The sequence below is a fragment of the Oncorhynchus tshawytscha genome, linkage group LG13 (genome assembly GCF_018296145.1).
Source record: "Oncorhynchus tshawytscha isolate Ot180627B linkage group LG13, Otsh_v2.0, whole genome shotgun sequence".
NCBI classification, from domain to species: Eukaryota; Metazoa; Chordata; class Actinopteri; order Salmoniformes; family Salmonidae; genus Oncorhynchus; species Oncorhynchus tshawytscha.
In genome coordinates, this window is record NC_056441.1 from 92483260 (window position 1) to 92497456 (window position 14197).

The window sequence follows — 14197 nt, forward strand, 5'->3', positions numbered from 1 at the left end:
CAGAGGGAGATAACTGTAGCCTCTTTCAGAGGGAGATAACTGTAGCCTCTTTCAGAGGGAGATAGCTGTAGCCTCTTTCAGAGGGAGATAACTGTAGCCTCTTTCAGAGGGAGATAACTGTAGCCTCTTAATAACAGATGGTCAGTAGAGCTATTTTCTAGAATGTTGTACCCTGTGTATTCTGTACTGTGTCAACCTGATTCTATTTTCACACCTTAGATTCTACATTTTCGGGCATGTGTGGGGTCAAACCTTTAATCTCTCATTCTCTTTCTGCCTCTTACTCCTTCCCTCTCTCCGCTTCTCACTCTAACCCACCTCTCTCCCTACCTTCCTCTCCCTCCCTCTTTTACTGATTCTCATCCCCCTTTTGTCTCCCTCTCTCCTCCCTCCCTCCTCCTTCCCTCCCTCCTCCTTCCCTCCCTCCTCCTTCCCTCTCTCCTCCTTCCCTCTCTCCTCCTTCCTTCCCTCCCTCCTCCTTCCCTCCCTCCCTCTCTCCCTTTTATCAGTGGGGCTCTGACTTGCAGACAGAGCATGAGAAGTACCTGGTGAAACATTGTGGCGATGTTCCTCTCTTCGTCACTGATTATCCCTATGCCCTGAAGCCCTTTTACACACGAGACAACCAGGACCAGCCTCTACACACTGTAAGGTCACGTAGCACATGAAGATCGGTCTAGTTTGAACAACACATCAGGTTGTTATTATAATAGAGAATGTGTTGTTAATGAGTCACCTGGTTATATAAAGGCAAAACCAACTCCACTCCATAGTTAAAACATTGTTTCACCTATTAAAGTTGTATGGTCAGTTGAACTGGTCCCGGTCATGTCAGTTGAACCGGTCATGTCAGTTGAACCGGTCATGTCAGTTGACCCGGTCATGTCAGTTGAACCGGTCATGTCAGTTGAACCGGTCATGTCAGTTGAACCGGTCATGTCAGTTGAACCGGTCATGTCAGTTGAACCGGTTCCGGTCATGTCAGTGGAACCGGTTCGGTCATGTCAGTGGAACCGGTTCTGGTCATGTCCGGTCATGTCAGTGGAACCGGTTCCCGGTCATGTCAGTGGAACCGGTCATGTCAGTGGAACCTGTCATGTCAGTTGAACCGGTCATGTCAGTTGAACCGGTCATGTCAGTTGAACCGGTTCCGGTCATGTCAGTTGAACCGGTTCGGTCATGTCAGTGGAACCGGTTCCGGTCACGTCAGTGGAACCGGTTCTGGTCATGTCCGGTCATGTCAGTGGAACCGGTTCCCGGTCATGTCAGTGGAACCGGTCATGTCAGTGGAACCGGTCATGTCAGTGGAACCGGTCATGTCAGTGGAACCGGTTCCCGGTCATGTCAGTGGAACCGGTCATGTCAGTTGAACCGGTTCTGGTCATGTCAGTGGAACCGGTTCAAGTTGAACAGGTCATGTCAGTTGAACCGGTTCTGGTCATGTCAGTTGAACCGGTCATGTCAGTTGAACCGGTCATGTCAGTTGAACCGGTCATGTCAGTTGAACCGGTCATGTCAGTTGAACCGGTTCGGTCATGTCAGTTGAACCGGTTCGGTCATGTCAGTGGAACCGGTTCGGTCATGTCAGTGGAACCGGTTCGGTCATGTCAGTGGAACCGGTTCAAGTTGAACAGGTCATGTCAGTTGAACAGGTCATGTCAGTTGAACCGGTTCTGGTCATGTCAGTTGAACCGGTCATGTCAGTTGAACCGGTCATGTCAGTTGAACCGGTCATGTCAGTTGAACCGGTTCGGTCATGTCAGTGGAACCGGTTCGGTCATGTCAGTGGAACCGGTTCGGTCATGTCAGTGGAACCGGTTCCGGTCATGTCAGTGGAACCGGTTCTGGTCATGTCCGGTCATGTCAGTGGAACCGGTTCCCGGTCATGTCAGTGGAACCGGTCATGTCAGTGGAACCGGTCATGTCAGTGGAACCGGTTCCCGGTCATGTCAGTGGAACCGGTCATGTCAGTTGAACCGGTTCTGGTCATGTCAGTTGAACCGGTCATGTCAGTTGAACCGGTCATGTCAGTTGAACCGGTCATGTCAGTTGAACCGGTTCTGGTCATGTCAGTGGAACCGGTTCAAGTTGAACAGGTCATGTCAGTTGAACAGGTCATGTCAGTTGAACAGGTTCTGGTCATGTCAGTTGAACAGGTTCTGGTCATGTCAGTTGAACCGGTGTCATCTGTAATTTTAAATGTTCTTTCTTCCACACTTGCAGCCCAGTCATCTCCTTACGATTTAGTGGAAAAGATGACAGCCCTTTAGACACCCAGTTGTGTGTGTGTGTGTGTGTGTGTGTGTGTGTGTGTGTGTGTGTGTGTGTATACGTGTGTACCTGTGTGTGTATACTTACCTGTGTGTGTGTGTGCCCGTGTGTGTGTACCCGTGTGTGTGTGTGTGTATACTTACCTGTGTGTGTGTGTGTGTATACTTCCCCAGGCAGCAGCAGTAGACCTATTAGTCCCCGGAGTAGGAGAGATGTGTGGAGGTTCTCTGAGAGAGGAGAGACTGGACCTACTGAAGACACGTCTAGCACAGTAGGAACACACAACGTTATGAAATAACTATTTTGCAACTTTCAGATAAAAGAAAAACATCTTCTAAGAAATACAGAAAACCGCATTTCATGTCCAATACATATAAACTGTATAAATACATACATATATTTACAATACAACAGACAGAAATGTGAAAAGTGGAATATTGAGTATATATATTTACACCACACAGTCATTAATATGTACACATGAAATCAACACAATTTGGTAATTGCTTGTAATTGCTCGTCTGTTAAACACACGTTATGCGTCTTCTTTAGGGCTGGTTTGGATGAGACATACGGATGGTAAGAGCATTATAATAAAGTACTTTATTTTCTACTCCGTTTTACTCTACACTGTTCTATTCTATACTGTTCTATTCTACTCTACACTGTTCTATTCTACTCTACACTGTTCTATTCTATACTGTTCTATTCTACTCTACACTGTTCTATTCTATACTGTTCTATTCTACTCTACACTGTTCTATTCTATACTGTTCTATTCTACTCTACACTGTTCTATTCTATACTGTTCTATTCTACTCTACACTGTTCTATTCTACTCTACACTGTTCTATTCTATACTGTTCTATTCTACTCTACACTGTTCTATTCTATACTGTTCTATTCTACTCTACACTGTTCTATTCTATACTGTTCTATTCTACTCTACACTGTTCTATTCTATACTGTTCTATTCTACTCTACACTGTTCTATTCTACTCTACACTGTTCTATTCTATACTGTTCTATTCTACTCTACACTGTTCTATTCTATACTGTTCTATTCTACTCTACACTGTTCTATTCTATACTGTTCTATTCTACTCTACACTGTTCTATTCTACTCTACACTGTTCTATTCTACTCTACACTGTTCTATTCTATACTGTTCTATTCTACTCTACACTGTTCTATTCTACTCTACACTGTTCTATTCTATACTGTTCTATTCTACTCTACACTGTTCTATTCTATACTGTTCTATTCTACTCTACACTGTTCTATTCTATACTGTTCTATTCTACTCTACACTGTTCTATTCTATACTGTTCTATTCTACTCTACACTGTTCTATTCTACTCTACACTGTTCTATTCTATACTGTTCTATTCTACTCTACACTGTTCTATTCTATTCTGTTGTATTCTACTCTACACTGTTCTATTCTATACTGTTCTATTCTACTCTACACTGTTCTATTCTACTCTATACTGTTCTATTCTACTCTACACTGTTCTATTCTACTCTACACTGTTCTATTCTACTCTACACTGTTCTATTCTACTCTACACTGTTATATTCTACTCTACACTGTTATATTCTACTCTACACTGTTCTATTCTATACTGTTGTATTCTACTCTACACTGTTCTATTCTACTCTACATTGTTATATTCTATTCTATACTGTTCTATTCTACTCTACACTGTTCTATTCTATTCTGTTGTATTCTACTCTACACTGTTCTATTCTATACTGTTCTATTCTACTCTACACTGTTCTATTCTATACGGTTCTATTCTACTCTACACTGTTATATTCTACTCTACACTGTTCTATTCTATACTGTTATATTCTACTCTACACTGTTCTATTCTATTCTATACTGTTATATTCTACTCTACACTGTTCTATTCTACTCTACACTGTTCTATTCTATACTGTTATATTCTGTTCTATTCTACTCTACACTGTTCTATTCTGTTCTATTCTACTCTACACTGTTCTATTCTACTCTACACTGTTCTATTCTATACTGTTATATTCTGTTCTATTCTACTCTACACTGTTCTATTCTGTTCTATTCTACTCTACATTGTTATATTCTACTCTACACTGTTCTATTCTACTCTACACTGTTCTATTCTATACGGTTCTATTCTACTCTACACTGTTCTATTCTACTCTACACTGTTCTATTCTACTCTACACTGTTGTATTCTACTCTACACTGTTCTATTCTACTCTACATTGTTCTATTCTACTCTACACTGTTCTATTCTATACTGTTCTATTCTACTCTACACTGTTCTATTCTATTCTGTTCTATTCTACTCTACACTGTTCTATTCTATTCTGTTGTATTCTACTCTACACTGTTCTATTCTATTCTGTTGTATTCTACTCTACACTGTTCTATTCTATTCTGTTGTATTCTACTCTACACTGTTCTATTCTACTCTACACTGTTATATTCTACTCTACACTGTTCTATTCTATTCTGTTGTATTCTACTCTACACTGTTGTATTCTACTCTACACTGTTCTATAATGTTCTATTCTACTCTACACTGTTCTATTCTATTCTGTTGTATTCTACTCTACACTGTTCTATTCTATTCTGTTGTATTCTACTCTACACTGTTCTATTCTACTCTACATTGTTATATTCTACTCTACATTGTTATATTCTACTCTACACTGTTATATTCTATACTGTTCTATTCTACTCCACTGTTATATTCTATTCTATACTGTTATATTCTACTCTACACTGTTCTATTCTACTCTACACTGTTCTATTCTATACGGTTCTATTCTACTCTACACTGTTGTATTCTACTCTACACTGTTCTATTCTATACTGTTATATTCTACTCTACACTGTTCTATTCTATACTGTTCTATTCTACTCTACACTGTTCTGTTCTATTCTACACTGTTCTGTTCTATTCTACACTGTTCTATTCTACTCTACACTGTTATATTCTACTCTACATTGTTATATTCTATACTGTTCTATTCTACACTGTTCTATTCTATACGGTTCTATTCTACTCTACACTGTTCTATTCTATACTGTTCTATTCTACTCTACACTGTTCTATTCTACTCTACACTGTTATATTCTATTCTACACTGTTCTATTCTATTCTACACTGTTATATTCTACTCTACATTGTTATATTCTACTCTACATTGTTATATTCTACTCTACACTGTTATATTCTACTCTACACTGTTATATTCTACTCTACACTGTTATATTCTACTCTACACTGTTATATTCTACTCTACACTGTTATATTCTACTCTACACTGTTCTATTCTACACTGTTATATTCTACTCTACACTGTTCTATTCTACTCTACACTGTTCTATTCTATACTGTTATATTCTACTCTACACTGTTCTATTCTATACTGTTATATTCTACTCTACACTGTTCTATTCTACTCTACACTGTTCTATTCTATACTGTTATATTCTGTTCTATTCTACTCTACACTGTTCTATTCTGTTCTATTCTACTCTACACTGTTCTATTCTGTTCTATTCTACTCTACACTGTTCTATTCTGTTCTATTCTACTCTACACTGTTCTATTCTGTTCTATTCTACTCTACACTGTTCTATTCTGTTCTATTCTACTCTACACTGTTCTATTCTATACTGTTATATTCTGTTCTATTCTATACTGTTATATTCTGTTCTATTCTACTCTACACTGTTCTATTCTGTTCTATTCTACTCTACACTGTTCTATTCTGTTCTATTCTACTCTACACTGTTCTATTCTGTTCTATTCTACTCTACACTGTTCTATTCTGTTCTATTCTACTCTACACTGTTCTATTCTGTTCTATTCTACTCTACACTGTTCTATTCTATACTGTTATATTCTGTTCTATTCTACTCTACACTGTTCTATTCTGTTCTATTCTACTCTACACTGTTCTATTCTATACTGTTCTATTCTACTCTACACTGTTCTATTCTATACTGTTCTATTCTACTCTACACTGTTCTATTCTATACTGTTCTATTCTACTCTACACTGTTCTATTCTATACTGTTCTATTCTACTCTACACTGTTCTATTCTATACTGTTCTATTCTACTCTACACTGTTCTATTCTATACTGTTCTATTCTACTCTACACTGTTCTATTCTACTCTACACTGTTCTATTCTATACTGTTCTATTCTACTCTACACTGTTCTATTCTATACTGTTCTATTCTACTCTACACTGTTCTATTCTATACTGTTCTATTCTACTCTACACTGTTCTATTCTACTCTACACTGTTCTATTCTATACTGTTCTATTCTACTCTACACTGTTCTATTCTATACTGTTCTATTCTACTCTACACTGTTCTATTCTATACTGTTCTATTCTACTCTACACTGTTCTATTCTACTCTACACTGTTCTATTCTATACTGTTCTATTCTACTCTACACTGTTCTATTCTATACTGTTCTATTCTACTCTACACTGTTCTATTCTACTCTACACTGTTCTATTCTATACTGTTCTATTCTACTCTACACTGTTCTATTCTATACTGTTCTATTCTACTCTACACTGTTCTATTCTATACTGTTCTATTCTACTCTACACTGTTCTATTCTATACTGTTCTATTCTACTCTACACTGTTCTATTCTATACTGTTCTATTCTACTCTACACTGTTCTATTCTATACTGTTCTATTCTACTCTACACTGTTCTATTCTACTCTACACTGTTCTATTCTATACTGTTCTATTCTACTCTACACTGTTCTATTCTACTCTACACTGTTCTATTCTATACTGTTCTATTCTACTCAACACTGTTCTATTCTATTCTGTTGTATTCTACTCTACACTGTTCTATTCTATACTGTTCTATTCTACTCTACACTGTTCTATTCTACTCTATACTGTTCTATTCTACTCTACACTGTTCTATTCTACTCTACACTGTTCTATTCTACTCTACACTGTTCTATTCTACTCTACACTGTTATATTCTACTCTACACTGTTATATTCTACTCTACACTGTTCTATTCTATACTGTTGTATTCTACTCTACACTGTTCTATTCTACTCTACATTGTTATATTCTATTCTATACTGTTCTATTCTACTCTACACTGTTCTATTCTGTTGTATTCTACTCTACACTGTTCTATTCTATACTGTTCTATTCTACTCTACACTGTTCTATTCTATACGGTTCTATTCTACTCTACACTGTTATATTCTACTCTACACTGTTCTATTCTATACTGTTATATTCTACTCTACACTGTTCTATTCTATTCTATACTGTTATATTCTACTCTACACTGTTCTATTCTACTCTACACTGTTCTATTCTATACTGTTATATTCTGTTCTATTCTACTCTACACTGTTCTATTCTGTTCTATTCTACTCTACACTGTTCTATTCTACTCTACACTGTTCTATTCTATACTGTTATATTCTGTTCTATTCTACTCTACACTGTTCTATTCTGTTCTATTCTACTCTACACTGTTCTATTCTATACGGTTCTATTCTACTCTACACTGTTCTATTCTACTCTACACTGTTCTATTCTACTCTACACTGTTGTATTCTACTCTACACTGTTCTATTCTACTCTACATTGTTCTATTCTACTCTACACTGTTCTATTCTATACTGTTCTATTCTACTCTACACTGTTCTATTCTATTCTGTTCTATTCTACTCTACACTGTTCTATTCTATTCTGTTGTATTCTACTCTACACTGTTCTATTCTATTCTGTTGTATTCTACTCTACACTGTTCTATTCTATTCTGTTGTATTCTACTCTACACTGTTCTATTCTACTCTACACTGTTATATTCTACTCTACACTGTTCTATTCTATTCTGTTGTATTCTACTCTACACTGTTGTATTCTACTCTACACTGTTCTATAATGTTCTATTCTACTCTACACTGTTCTATTCTATTCTGTTGTATTCTACTCTACACTGTTCTATTCTATTCTGTTGTATTCTACTCTACACTGTTCTATTCTACTCTACATTGTTATATTCTACTCTACATTGTTATATTCTACTCTACACTGTTATATTCTATACTGTTCTATTCTACTCCACTGTTATATTCTATTCTATACTGTTATATTCTACTCTACACTGTTCTACTCTACACTGTTCTATTCTATACGGTTCTATTCTACTCTACACTGTTGTATTCTACTCTACACTGTTCTATTCTATACTGTTATATTCTACTCTACACTGTTCTATTCTATACTGTTCTATTCTACTCTACACTGTTCTGTTCTATTCTACACTGTTCTGTTCTATTCTACACTGTTATATTCTACTCTACACTGTTATATTCTACTCTACACTGTTATATTCTACTCTACATTGTTATATTCTATACTGTTCTATTCTACTCTACACTGTTATATTCTACTCTACATTGTTATATTCTATACTGTTCTATTCTACACTGTTCTATTCTATACGGTTCTATTCTACTCTACACTGTTCTATTCTATACTGTTCTATTCTACTCTACACTGTTCTATTCTACTCTACACTGTTATATTCTATTCTACACTGTTCTATTCTATTCTACACTGTTATATTCTACTCTACATTGTTATATTCTACTCTACATTGTTATATTCTACTCTACACTGTTATATTCTACTCTACACTGTTATATTCTACTCTACACTGTTATATTCTACTCTACACTGTTATATTCTACTCTACACTGTTATATTCTACTCTACACTGTTATTTCTACTCTACATTGTTATATTCTACTCTACACTGTTATATTCTACTCTACACTGTTATATTCTACTCTACACTGTTCTATTCTGTTCTGTTCTATTCTACTCTACACTGTTATATTCTACTCTACACTGTTCTGTTCTATTCTACACTGTTATATTCTACTCTACACTGTTATATTCTACTCTACATTGTTATATTCTATACTGTTATATTCTACTCTACACTGTTATATTCTACTCTACATTGTTATATTCTATACTGTTCTATTCTACACTGTTCTATTCTATACGGTTCTATTCTACTCTACACTGTTGTATTCTACTCTACACTGTTCTATTCTACACTGTTATATTCTACTCTACACTGTTATATTCTACTCTACATTGTTATATTCTATACTGTTATATTCTACTCTACACTGTTATATTCTATTCTACACTGTTCTATTCTATACTGTTCTATTCTACTCTACACTGTTCTATTCTATACTGTTATATTCTACTCTACACTGTTCTATTCTATACTGTTCTATTCTACTCTACACTGTTCTATTCTACTCTACACTGTTCTATTCTACTCTACACTGTTCTATTCTATTCTACACTGTTCTATTCTACTCTACACTGTTATATTCTACTCTACACTGTTCTGTTCTATTCTACACTGTTATATTCTACTCTACATTGTTATATTCTACTCTACATTGTTATATTCTATTACATTGTTATATTCTACTCTACACTGTTCTATTCTACTCTACACTGTTCTATTCTGTTATATTCTACTCTACACTGTTCTATTCTACTCTACACTGTTCTATTCTACTCTACACTGTTATATTCTACTCTACATTGTTATATTCTACTCTACATTGTTATATTCTACTCTACATTGTTATATTCTACTCTACATTGTTCTATTCTACTCTACACTGTTCTATTCTACTCTACACTGTTCTATTCTGTTATATTCTACTCTACACTGTTCTATTATGTTATATTTTACTCTACACTGTTCTGTTCTACTCTACACTGTTCTGTTCTATTCTACTCTACACTGTTCTATTCTGTTCTATTCTACTCTACACTGTTCTATTCTGTTATATTCTACTCTACACTGTTCTGTTCTACTCTACACTGTTCTGTTCTACTCTACACTGTTATATTCTACTCTACACTGTTCTGTTCTATTCTACTCGACACTGTTCTGTTCTATTCTACTCTACACTGTTCTGTTCTATTCTACTCTACTCTACAATGTTTTGTTCTGTTCTATTCTACTCTGCACTGTTCTATTCTGTTCTATTCTACTCTACTCTGTTCTGTTCTATTCTACTCTACACTGTTTTATTCTGTTCTATTCTACTCTACACTGTTCTGTTCTATTCTACTCTACACGGTTCTATTATGTTCTAATCTATTCTACACTGTTCTGTTCTATTCTACTCTACACTGTTCTATTCTGTTCTATTCTACTCTACACTGTTCTGTTCTATTCTACTCTACACGGTTCTATTATGTTCTATTCTATTCTACACTGTTCTGTTCTATTCTACTCTACACTGTTCTGTTTTTCTTCTGTTCTATTCTACTCTACTCTACACTGTTTTCTTCTGTTCTATTCTACTCTACACTGTTCTATTCTGTTCTATTCTACTCTACACTGTTCTGTTCTACTCTACACTGTTCTGTTCTATTCTACTCTACACTGTTCTATTCTGTTCTATTCTACTCTACACTGTTCTGTTCTACTCTACACTGTTCTGTTATATTCTACTCTACACTGTTCTATTCTATTCTGTTGTATTCTACTCTACACTGTTCTATTCTACTCTACACTGTTATATTCTACTCTACACTCTTCTCTACACTGTTCTATTCTATTCTGTTGTATTCTACTCTACACTGTTGTATTCTACTCTACACTGTTCTATAATGTTCTATTCTACTCTACACTGTTCTATTCTATTCTGTTGTATTCTACTCTACACTGTTCTATTCTATTCTGTTGTATTCTACTCTACACTGTTCTATTCTACTCTACATTGTTATATTCTACTCTACATTGTTATATTCTACTCTACACTGTTATATTCTATACTGTTCTATTCTACTCCACTGTTATATTCTATTCTATACTGTTATATTCTACTCTACACTGTTCTATTCTACTCTACACTGTTCTATTCTATACGGTTCTATTCTACTCTACACTGTTGTATTCTACTCTACACTGTTCTATTCTATACTGTTATATTCTACTCTACACTGTTCTATTCTATACTGTTCTATTCTACTCTACACTGTTCTGTTCTATTCTACACTGTTCTGTTCTATTCTACACTGTTATATTCTACTCTACACTGTTATATTCTACTCTACACTGTTATATTCTACTCTACATTGTTATATTCTATACTGTTCTATTCTACTCTACACTGTTATATTCTACTCTACATTGTTATATTCTATACTGTTCTATTCTACACTGTTCTATTCTATACGGTTCTATTCTACTCTACACTGTTCTATTCTATACTGTTCTATTCTACTCTACACTGTTCTATTCTACTCTACACTGTTATATTCTATTCTACACTGTTCTATTCTATTCTACACTGTTATATTCTACTCTACACTGTTATATTCTACTCTACACTGTTATATTCTACTCTACATTGTTATATTCTACTCTACATTGTTATATTCTACTCTACACTGTTATATTCTACTCTACACTGTTATATTCTACTCTACACTGTTATATTCTACTCTACACTGTTATATTCTACTCTACACTGTTATATTCTACTCTACACTGTTATATTCTACTCTACACTGTTATATTCTACTCTACACTGTTATATTCTACTCTACACTGTTATATTCTACTCTACACTGTTCTATTCTGTTCTGTTCTATTCTACTCTACATTGTTATATTCTACTCTACACTGTTATATTCTACTCTACACTGTTCTATTCTACTCTACACTGTTCTATTCTACTCTACACTGTTCTATTCTACTCTACACTGTTCTATTCTATACTGTTCTATTCTACTCTACACTGTTCTATTCTACTCTACACCGTTCTATTCTATACTGTTCTATTCTACTCTACACTGTTCTATTCTATACTGTTCTATTCTACTCTACACTGTTCTATTCTATACTGTTCTATTCTACTCTACACTGTTCTATTCTATACTGTTCTATTCTACTCTACACTGTTCTATTCTATACTGTTCTATTCTACTCTACACTGTTCTATTCTACTCTACACTGTTCTATTCTATACTGTTCTATTCTACTCTACACTGTTCTATTCTATTCTGTTGTATTCTACTCTACACTGTTCTATTCTATACTGTTCTATTCTACTCTACACTGTTCTATTCTACTCTATACTGTTCTATTCTACTCTACACTGTTCTATTCTACTCTACACTGTTCTATTCTACTCTACACTGTTCTATTCTACTCTACACTGTTATATTCTACTCTACACTGTTCTATTCTATACTGTTGTATTCTACTCTACACTGTTCTATTCTACTCTACATTGTTATATTCTATTCTATACTGTTCTATTCTACTCTACACTGTTCTATTCTATTCTGTTGTATTCTACTCTACACTGTTCTATTCTATACTGTTCTATTCTACTCTACACTGTTCTATTCTATACGGTTCTATTCTACTCTACACTGTTATATTCTACTCTACACTGTTCTATTCTATACTGTTATATTCTACTCTACACTGTTCTATTCTATTCTATACTGTTATATTCTACTCTACACTGTTCTATTCTACTCTACACTGTTCTATTCTATACTGTTATATTCTGTTCTATTCTACTCTACACTGTTCTATTCTGTTCTATTCTACTCTACACTGTTCTATTCTACTCTACACTGTTCTATTCTATACTGTTATATTCTGTTCTATTCTACTCTACACTGTTCTATTCTGTTCTATTCTACTCTACATTGTTATATTCTACTCTACACTGTTCTATTCTACTCTACACTGTTCTATTCTATACGGTTCTATTCTACTCTACACTGTTCTATTCTACTCTACACTGTTCTATTCTACTCTACACTGTTGTATTCTACTCTACACTGTTCTATTCTACTCTACATTGTTCTATTCTACTCTACACTGTTCTATTCTATACTGTTCTATTCTACTCTACACTGTTCTATTCTATTCTGTTCTATTCTACTCTACACTGTTCTATTCTATTCTGTTGTATTCTACTCTACACTGTTCTATTCTATTCTGTTGTATTCTACTCTACACTGTTCTATTCTATTCTGTTGTATTCTACTCTACACTGTTCTATTCTACTCTACACTGTTCTATTCTATTCTGTTCTATTCTACTCTACACTGTTCTATTCTATTCTGTTATATTCTACTCTACACTGTTATATTCTACTCTACACTGTTATATTCTACTCTACACTGTTCTATTCTACTCTACACTGTTCTATTCTACTCTACACTGTTCTATTCTATACTGTTCTATTCTACTCTACACTGTTCTATTCTACTCTACACCGTTCTATTCTATACTGTTCTATTCTACTCTACACTGTTCTATTCTATACTGTTCTATTCTACTCTACACTGTTCTATTCTATACTGTTCTATTCTACTCTACACTGTTCTATTCTATACTGTTCTATTCTACTCTACACTGTTCTATTCTATACTGTTCTATTCTACTCTACACTGTTCTATTCTACTCTACACTGTTCTATTCTATACTGTTCTATTCTACTCTACACTGTTCTATTCTATTCTGTTGTATTCTACTCTACACTGTTCTATTCTATACTGTTCTATTCTACTCTACACTGTTCTATTCTACTCTATACTGTTCTATTCTACTCTACACTGTTCTATTCTACTCTACACTGTTCTATTCTACTCTACACTGTTCTATTCTACTCTACACTGTTATATTCTACTCTACACTGTTCTATTCTATACTGTTGTATTCTACTCTACACTGTTCTATTCTACTCTACATTGTTATATTCTATTCTATACTGTTCTATTCTACTCTACACTGTTCTATTCTATTCTGTTGTATTCTACTCTACACTGTTCTATTCTATACT

General features: G+C 34.8%; 1 protein-coding gene across 1 annotated transcript in view; it reads left to right on the top strand.

Moving 5' to 3' along the window:
* The window catches only part of LOC112239572 (probable asparagine--tRNA ligase, mitochondrial), a 56074-nt gene that overhangs the window by 15959 nt on the left and 25918 nt on the right, over positions 1-14197 (top strand). Inside the window, exons 11-13 of the mRNA XM_042296536.1 lie at positions 510-647; positions 2445-2542; positions 2824-2850. Coding sequence (XP_042152470.1) covers positions 510-647; positions 2445-2542; positions 2824-2850 — 263 coding nt within the window. The remainder of the gene's footprint in view (positions 1-509; positions 648-2444; positions 2543-2823; positions 2851-14197) is intronic.